At 51.6% G+C, this 9,654-nt stretch overlaps 1 protein-coding gene across 1 annotated transcript; it reads right to left on the minus strand.

Moving 5' to 3' along the window:
- Nucleotides 1-1,326: 1,326 nt before the first annotated feature.
- On the minus strand, nt 1,327-9,290 carry Tcte1 (t-complex-associated-testis-expressed 1). Its single transcript, XM_038344299.1, has 4 exons — nt 9,020-9,290; nt 7,191-7,759; nt 2,146-2,595; nt 1,327-1,536 (listed from the first exon to the last, which is right to left on the minus strand). Exons 1-4 carry the CDS (start codon nt 9,288-9,290, stop codon nt 1,327-1,329), a joined length of 1,500 nt encoding a protein of 499 aa, XP_038200227.1.
- Nucleotides 9,291-9,654: the final 364 nt, after the last annotated feature.

A 9,654-nucleotide genomic window follows, 5' to 3' on the forward strand; every position in this document is an offset into this window, starting at 1 on the left:
CCAGAAAATTAATTAATCTCTAAAATTAAACTTTACACTGAATGTTCTTGTTTCTCTAATTAGAACCTCTGCTAGCAGCTGTGGCTACACACACACACACACGCACACCCTCACACCTACATGTTTGCACTCTGGAACTGTCAAGAGGGTGTCAGGCACAGATGGCTCTGGGTTGCCCGGACAGGCACACACACACATGGTCACTCCCAAGTCCCCTCTGGTGCTCTGCTCTGTGTCTGCTTGTTGCAAAGAGTCCCTGGAGTGCTGGCCCCCCTGGATTGCAGCTCCAGTTCAGTCAGCCGTCTTTTGGTGAGGTGGACTCTGGGCCACTCAGCTCGAGGAGAGTTGGGAGATAAGGGCCTTGACCTGAATGGGTCGGTCAGATCCTCTCACGGATCCATAGGCTGATGTGGTTCCTACGGGTGTAGCCCCAGGGTGGGCAGTCCCAGAGCGACAGAGACTTGTGGAGGGTACCTGGAAGACTGTTTGTCCTGAGGATAAGGGCTTGCGGGGTGGGCTGGGCCTGGCTCGGGAGAGGACAGAAGAGTTCTGTCAAACTGGGTGCATCACACTGTGGCCTTTTTGTCATGGAATTCCAAGCGCAAAGATTGTACAAATCACACTGGTGGATAATAAAAGTGTGGATGACTCACTGATCCCCCCCTCGGAGTGATGCTTCTTCCCTGTCCTTGGTAGGATGTCTCTGTCTGAGCCCCTCTGTCACTTGTTACCCCTTCCCACCTTGAGAATTAGCGATGAGATTAGAAGTGGGGTACACGAGGATGGTGACAGGCAGGTGGCATCTTCAGGCAGGGTAGGAGAGCCGAGACAGGCGCTCTCTCTCTCTCTCTCTCTCTCTCTCTCTCTCTCTGTGTGTGTGTGTGTGTGTGTGTATGTGTGTGTGTGTGTGTATGTGTGTGTGTGTGTGTGTGTGTGTGTGTGTGTATGTGTAGATTGAGATCAGAGCTCTAGGGTCTGCTTAGCAGAAAGGGAAAGGGTGGGCCGAGTTGAGGTAGATGGCGTTCATGAAGAGTTTGGGCAGGGAGACTCTCTTTAGAATCCTTCGCCTTCCCTGTTCCTGGAAGCTGATCATTTATGCAGGTCTAGTAATGGCCACTTCCAGGTGCAGGAGTTAGCTTACCCTCTCTTTATCCTTAGGCTCCCTTCCCTACCTCAGCATCTTCATGCGTGCAAACTTATTTTAAGGAGATTCACGATCCCCTCTTCTCCCTCAGACCCAGGGACAGGCGTAGCAAGGGTGTGAGATGAAGGGATGGCTGTTACAGGGGCCCATCAGATCACTGTTCAAGCCCTGTCCCCCCCATCTTAGCCTACGGAATTCTCAGTACTGTTGTTAGTGATGGGTGCCATGAAGTAGCCAGGACTCAGGGTCCGCTGGCGGGTGGCCTCTCGGTTGGCATGCAGAGCCTGGCCAATGAGGTATTCGCTCTCCTGGGATACATCTGACAGACGCAAGTCAAACTCCAGGATGGTCTTGTTGTCTGACATGCCTTCCAGGAGCTGCTTCCCGCCATCCTGGGGAGGAGAGAGGCAGAGGGATCATTTTTTATTATGTCCGAGGATCACATGGACACACACTTTCATACAGATGGGTTACCTTTTGCAAAGACACATGTAGCCCATCTGTTTGGTACATGGATTTGGGAGGTTGGCTCTGTGGAGAAAGCACTCGTGGGCAAGCGTGAGGACTGGAATTAGGGTCTCCAGAACCCATAGAAATGCTGAGTGGGCATAGCAGCCCACTTGGAATTCCAGGGAGAGACAGAGGACCTTAAGAGCAAGCTAGCAAGCAAGACTAGTCATTTCAGAGAGCTCTGGGTTTGCTTGAGAGACCCTGCCTCAGTGAATAAGGTGGAAGAGCAATTGAGGATGATCCTTGACCTCAACTTTGAGTGTCCACATGCATGCACACACAAGCACAGGCTCATACATGCAAAAACAGGTATGCATGCATGTATACTGCAGACACATGAAGATGAAAGGAGAAAACGGACGCTGGGGTGCAGACGACAGATGAGAACACAGTCTCTATGCAGTCCACCGCACAGTCTAACGCTTTCCTGCAAGGGTCTACGGTAACTGGATCCCACCCCATGCACGCCTGCGCCAGAAGTGGTGACTCACCAGCCCGATGTGGTTGCAGGAGAGGTTGAGGCTGATGAGTGTGGTGTTGACGGGGAGCACCTGGGACAGGAGTGTGGCTGTGGGCTCAGACAGCTCATTGCCTCCGAGGTGCAGCGTGGTGAGGCACTTGTTGGTCTCCAGGGCGTGGGCAATTGCTTGGCCACCCTCGTCCTCAATGCAGTTGAGGTGGAGGTTGAGGGAGACAAGGTTGGTGTTGTGTGCCAGGGCATGAGCCAGCGACTGAGCACCAGGCGCCCGCACTTGGTTATTGGCAAGGTTGAGCACTCGCAGGCGACTGTGGCTCAGCAATTTGGCCGCTGCTCGCGCGCCACGGTCCCCAATGAGGTTGTGGGACAGATCCAGCTCCTCAAGAGCTGGGTGGTCCAGCAGGCTCCGGATTAGGATGCGTGCCTTGTCATCATCCACCTTACTTCGGGTCAGCCTGAAGACCTGTGGGCAGGTAGGAGTGTTATAGCATCTACCAGTCTGGGATAGCCTGGACTACCTAACTGCCCTGTGCTGGTAGAGAAGGAGGATACAAGGTGACTGGAAGCTCAACACTTGGTGTTGGCCACCTGCCTGGCTTTTAAACGGGAGGAAGATCTACCCAACGATACAGAATTGGTGGCAGGTGGCAGTGGGGAAGGGTGTCACCGTGGCCAGCCCAGTCTATGCTTTCTGCGTTCTTTTGAACAGGCTACTGACAGCGGAAAAGCTCACCTATGTCACTGATTGGCATCGCAGAACCTTGCAGTGTGGTGTGCCAATACAACCGTGTTTCTCTGGACAACAAATTCTCTTATAATCCGTGATGAGTTCAGCCTCCTCATGCGCTAGCGTCCCCACAAGCTTCCTTTCCACTGATGGCCTCTCTTCTCTTCTCCTGGCCACTAAACAGGACCCACCATAGCAATCCACCACAAGCCAACCGCCCCACGTCAGGTCTCAGTCCCAGCTGAGCCATCCCTGAGCCGCGTGCCTCTCTCCTATATATAACTGATGATTTTCTTGCTGACAGATTCAGCATGAAGTACGTGCAATTTCTTCTCCAGAGACCCGGATCCTCATCTATTCCAGCTCTGCTCCCCACTTCACAATCAAGCTCTTCACAAAAACGATCACAGCCATCTTCTCCCTCACTTCCCCCTCCCTCCATATCCACAGCTGCCCAGCTTCTGCTTCTGGCACCCATTGAAGTACCACCCTTCCAGGGACCTCCATCCCACCCTATGGCTCACTCCTGCTGTTTGAAACGTGCCTCTGTCTGGGATCTGTGACAGACACAATGTCATGTCCTCTTCACTCCTCCCTCTGGGATCTGTGACACCATGTCATATCCTCTTCACTAATCCATCTTCTCTCCACTATCATATGCCAGGCTTCCCTTTGGCTCTTCCTTGTAAGACTCCATCCAATTGCAATGTCACACTTAAGACAGCTCAATTTAGACTTCTTCTCCCAGCATCAAATCCCCTGTGCGGCTATCAAGATGATCTCTGCTTTGGGACACCTCAAGCTGAAATTCATGCTTTCCCCCAGAATGGTCCTCTTGTGCTATTCCCTGTCTGCCAGGGATTCCTACAGCAGCTGGTCTCATGAGAAGGGACCTCGACACCTCTGCGTCTTCCTTCTTGTGTCCATCGTCCTTACCTCACAGTGGCAGGCAATCTGACTGTGTATCTCTCCAGATTTTTGGCTTCATTCATCTTTTCAGATATGATGGTGGCTCTAACTAACCTCATTTGGAAGGGGAGGGGACGGGGACATGGCTTAGAGTCATCTGAGAAGAGATATTCACTAGAGGACCTAGATCAGAAGGGCTGGGAGAATGCCTGTGTGGCTCTGTCTTGATGGTTAATGATGCAGAAGGGCCCCGCAGTCCTAAGTTGTATGAGGAAGAGGGTTGTGAGGCTGGAGAGCTAGCTCTAGTGGGTCAGAGCCGGTACTGCTCTTGGAGAAGACCAGAGCTCAGTTTCTCGTACCCACATTATGTGGTCGATAACTCCAGCTCCAGGAATTCTGAGGCCCTCTTTTGGTCTCAGTGGATCTGAACTCATGTGAGTGTACCCTCTCGTACATATAATTCATAATAATAAAAATAAACCTAAAAAAGAAAGCTAGCTGAGTAAAAGCTGGTCTCTGGGCAAGCTTGCAAGTAGCAGTCACCTGTCACTTCGTGCTGGACTTCTTTGGCTGTGAGGGAGTTCCTTGGTTAGAAGCAATGCGATGCAGAATAGCAAGCAGGCCTTCCTTCACGTCCCTGCCTTGACTTCCTTCACTGGGACTGTGTGTGACCTGGGAGTGGAAGCCAAACCCCTTTTCTTCCCTAAGTTGTTTTGCTCAGAGTGTTTTTATCACAGCAACATAAAGGACACTAGAACAGTCTTACATAGCCCAGGCTGGCCTTGGACTTGCTATGTAGGCAAGGACAACCCTTTAGCTTCTGATCCTCCTGCTTCTGCCTCCTAAGTGCTGGGATCACAGGTGTAGGCCGCCACACCTGGCTTATGAGGTGCTTGCTAGACAAGTGCCCTGCCAACTGCGCTCTATTTTCAGCCCCAACCCTCAACTTTATCTGCACTTGCAATGGTCTCCTAGGTGGCCAGCCATGTCTACTGTGGCTCTGTCCAGGCCACTCTCTTTCATAACTACAGTGGCTTTTCCCCATATGTACAGTCCAGTACCCTTGGATGGACTTTTCTTTGGATGAGGTAAACAGCCCCCTTGCCCACCCCCACAAAGATCCCTGTGCTAAAGCTTGGTCCCCTTTGTGATGCTGAGAGATGCAGCCTGATGGACTGCAGCTAGGTCACTAGGGACACTGCCCCTGGGAGAGACCGGGGAGGCTCTCTTGGGAACCAAGTTCTTGCAAGAGTGCTTTGCTTGCTCCCTTCTCCCTGCTTTCCCATCATTAGTGCAGGGAAAATACTCGTACTTGCACCGTGTGGTCTGTGAGTCCTTTCAGCCGCCAGGATTTAAGCCAACTAGGCTTCTCCCTCTCTCTCCCCCTCTCCTTCATGTCTTCTGTCTTATTAAAAGAATATTTTTAAGCGTGTTACTCGTGCGTGTCTTTATGTGGGTGTGTGGGAGGCAGGAAGAGAGTCAGAGCCCCCAGAGCCTTCAGAGCTGGAGTTACGGGCAGTTGTGAGCTCGTGTAGGTGCTGGGAACTGAAACCGTGTCTTCCACTAGAACAGTATGTACTCGTAACCACTGAGCCGCCTCTTTATTTTCTGGGGGACAGGATTTCCTGTAGTTCAGGATGGTCTCCACTTCACCATGTAGCCAGGAATGGCCTTGACCTTTCAACCCTCCTGTCTCCAACTGCGGAGTGCTGGTATTACAGGCATGTTATACCACACTTGGTTCATGCAGAGCCGGTGATCCAACCCAGGGCTTCGTGCGTGCAAGGCAAGCTCTCTAGCAACTAAGCCACGCCCGTATCCCAAATTTTTTATTTTTATATTTTGGTGCTGGGAATTGGATCCCGAGACTCATGCCCGCTAAGTGTGGGCTCTGATTTCTAGCCTCTGACTGAACACGTTACATGTTACACGTCGCTACAGGTCTTGTAGCTGTGATAACATCCTGACAAAAGTAGGTGAAGGAAGGAAGTGGTTATCCGTCTCCAGTTTCAAAGATATGGTTCATCATGGCGGGGAAGCAACATCAAGTTACTGGGCTCCGTGAAAGCCTTGAAAGAAGTGCAAAGTCCTCAGCTCCCCAGCTTTGCAGTCAGCCCTCAGACTGACAGCATCAGGCCCTGTCCCAGGTGCTGAAGATGCAGAAAGAAGCAAAATTGCACCATTTGTGCCCTGTGGAGCGAGCAGTCTGGTGGGATGAAAGGCACTAACGAGCAGCGATATAAATGTAAAATTGCAGCTAGGCTACGACTGCCAGATTTCACAAATAGAAACACGGGACGTCCAGTTAAATCTGGATTTCAGATAAAAGCCACAGTGTTTGGATGTGCAGCCCAAACATTACTTGGGACATATCTGATGTCTGAAATTCTCAATATAACCAGTGTGTTGGTTAATATCACCAACTTGACAAGATCTAGACTAACCCAGAGATGAACCTCTAGGCATGTCTTTGGGGGATTATCTCGTTCAATAGCTAGCTAAATTACCTAGCTGGGCTCCTTCCCCTTTTCCCCTTTGAGACAGGGTTTCTCTGTGTAGCTTTGGCTGACCTGGAACTCACTCTGTAAACCAGGCTGGCCTCAGACTTACAGATCCCCCTGCCTCTGCCTCTTGAGTGCTGGGATCAAAGGCAGGCACCATTATGGCCTAGTTCATCTAGTTAAACTTTTAACTGTGGGTGGGGTCCTGGATTGAATACAAAGGAGAAAGTTGAGCACCACTACTCCATGCTCTCGGCTTCACCAGTTCCTCAAGCCTTTGCCTCCATGGCTTCCCTGTCATGATGAACCGTGTCTTTGGAACGGAGCCAAACAATTGTTTCCCTTTTTAAGCTGCATCTGCGAGACATTTTAACCACAGCGACAAGACAAGTGAGTGATACAATGAGCTATCCTGCTGTAGTGGTGCTTTTAAACTTTCTCCAGCAGCAGGGGCCAGACCAGGGTCTCACACATGCTAAGAACACTCTTTGGCTCTGAGCTGCACCCGCATCCCAGGCAGTTTCCATTTTGATCAGTCCTCAGCATCACATAGACCCAGTATGGTGTGTGCCCGTAATCCCCACACTTGGGTGTGTTTGTGTTACTAATGTGCGTGTGTGCATGTGTGCGTGCGTGCGTGTGTGTGTGTGTGTGTGTTATGTACAGGGGAGGCAGGAGGACAAGAAATTCAAGGTCATTTTAAGCTACCAGTGAGTTCCAGGCCAGCCTAAGCTATATGAGACCCTGTCTCAAAAAAATAACTCCAAACGCTGTTTCCAAAAACCCAAACATCTAAACAATCTCCTTCTCTGTTGATGGATGAGAATGAAATGGGAGAAGATGGCAGGAGAGGAAGCTGTGAGGAGAAGCAGTCCTAGGGGTACTGAGAAGGGAGGAAGGAGAGTTGGGGGGGGGTGGTACCTTGAGGGTGTGGCAAGCTTTGATGGTGGCTGCCAGAGACTGGCAGTCTCGAAAGGTGAAGAGGAAGAGGTTCCACTCGAAGTTCATGCCACAGTCTTTGACGCCGTACACCAGGTCCAGCTCCTCCAGGTGCTTGAGGCCAGCCACCAGACTCTCCAGCTGGTAGTGGTCCTTCTCAGGCTCATTCCCCTCTCCCTCACTGCCAGAGTCGGACTGGTCCTCAGCCAGGGGCGGGGTTGGCAGCCTCACAGGTGGGAGGAACTGATCCACTTGGATGCGGCGCACGTAGTTCCTGCAGAGGGGCAGCAGGTCCAGGATCACATTGGGGTCCGTGGTGCCCGGGATGAAGAGCTTCAGCAGGTTTTCCAGGTGTCTCTCAAAGAACATACGCTTCCAGCTCCCGCCGTGCTTGGCCACGTGGCACACGGACCAGCGCTTGATACAGCAGCGGTGCCAATAGTTCTCGTCATCGATCAAGTTGGCAGTCACCGTCAGTGGCAGGTCATGGGGCAGGTGGCTCAGGACCTTCTTCTGGTGTTCTGGGAGCAGCTGCTTCAGGATAGGGTTGTCTTTGGGGATGGAGGAAGAAAAACAGGGTTCAGCCACAGGGCTGGGAATGTCACAGCATGGCGCCCTGGGCTGTCCTGCCGAGGGACACTGAGGAAATGGAAGGCCCTTAGTGCTCTTGGGAACTTTACTCTGAGAGGAGAAGCAGTCTCTTAAACAGACACTCTTTAGGGTTCTCTTGCCTGCTGGCCATTGCACCGGGCAGTATCTGGTCTCACGCTAACTCACCTGGAGAAGAATGGACAGAATCTCAGGGTCAGACCTAAGTGTCTTATCTAGTCTTTTGGGAGAGACAGCTGACTTCTGGGACTGACTTCAATCATTCATTTCAGAATAACTACATGTACTCTAACACCTACTATGTGCCAGATGATTCTGGGAAAAATGAGGGAAACATGGGGCCAGGAAGATGGGTCAGTGAGTAAACAATGCTTAGTGAGAGAACTGGTGGCCCGCAGACCACCCCAGAACTCACGCAGGGGTGGAGGAAGAGAGCTGACTGCGCAAGGCTGTCTTCTGATCTCCACACGTGCGCTGTGTTCTGTTGTCAGTGCCCTCCCACCCCCGCCTCCCTTTCTCTCTCTCACATACACCAACATATTTTAAAAATGGCCAGGGAGTGGTGGTGCATGCCTTTAATCTCGACACTCAGGAGGCAGAGGCAGGTGGATCTCTGTGAGTTCAAGGCCAGTCTGGTCTACAATTCAAGTTCCAGTACAGCCAGAGCTATTACACAGAGAAACATTTTCAGAGAAAGAGAGAGAAACAAACAGACTTGGCCCTGGCCTCTTGGAGTTCATATTTAGCTTGCTGGGGCACATGGCCAACAAACAGCAGAGGAACATGTTACATTAGGTGGCCAGTCCTCAGGAAGCCCTTGTCCCATAGAGTAGGAGAGGGCTGCTACTTTTCTCTGAAAAAAGTACACCAGGAACCCATCTGCATCTTGGAAGACTCTAGAAGATGGGAGACCAGAAGCTTCCTGGAGGAGGAAAAGAGGATGTAGCTAAGACTGAACTTGCAGGAGAGAGCAGACATGACCAGAGAAGAATAAAAGCACGGAGGGCACACTGTGGTGTGTGTGTGTGTGTGTGTGTGTGTGTGTGTGTGTGTGTGTGTGTGTGTGTCTGTCTGTCTGTCTGTCTGTCTGGGGTGGGAACAGCAGGAGACACCACTGGTACTGGATGGGAGTGAATTTGAGAGTGCTTCCAGCCCTGGGTATGATGGTCCCCCCTCCTCCAGCCCTGGGCAGATGAACTCACTCTGGAAGTTCTTGACGATATGTTGAATGCAGAGTTCTGTAAGGAGTGGTACAATGGCAAGAGTCCACTCTGCGTCCTCGGAGATGATCCGGCGCATGCGCCGTACATTTGGGGTCTTGGGCTTCAGGTGGATTGGAGCGGGGTTTGGGGAAGTCTTTAAGGGTAGCGCCCCTGAGCTGGCACCACCTACAATGGAGGCCTGGCGCTGGAGGTTGAACGCGGACTGGCTGTGAGACTTGGGGCCAGATGTTGCTGACGGGCTGTCCTGCATGTCGGCTGCGGACGAGGCAAGGGCAGGAAGCCCTTTGGAAACTTGTTACGGGAAGTTTCTTAAACTGGAAGATCCTTGATGCAGGCAGGATACGAGATGGGAGTCGTGGCTTGAGCAAAAGGAAGTGGGGACAGTGTTACTTGGGGTGGATTTAAGTGGCACAGAGTGGATGCTTTCGTGTCAGTTTCTGGAGGGGAGGAGACACATGAGAATCTCGAGACTGGCAGTGTGGCTTTGGGCAAGTGAGCAAATGTTCTGGATTTCAGATGATGTCCCTCTGTGAAGTGAGGGCCATAGCTATCTATAGGATTATTAGAGGAGTTGATGAAAATAGCATATTCAAAGGGCCACAGTGTATGCAAGG

Source organism: Arvicola amphibius, chromosome 9, assembly GCF_903992535.2.
Source record: "Arvicola amphibius chromosome 9, mArvAmp1.2, whole genome shotgun sequence".
Classification (NCBI taxonomy): domain Eukaryota; kingdom Metazoa; phylum Chordata; class Mammalia; order Rodentia; family Cricetidae; genus Arvicola; species Arvicola amphibius.

Coding starts and splice junctions, on each gene's coding strand:
- Tcte1 (XM_038344299.1), bottom strand. CDS start 9,290: ATGCAGGACAGCCCGTCAGCAACATCTGGCCCCAAGTCTCACAGCCAG. Junction 7,760..9,019: donor TATCGTCAAGAACTTCCAGA/GTGAGTTCATCT, acceptor CCATCCCCAAAG/ACAACCCTATCCTGAAGCAG. Junction 1,537..2,145: donor CCTGCAACCACATCGGGCTG/GTGAGTCACCAC, acceptor TCTCCTCCCCAG/GATGGCGGGAAGCAGCTCCT.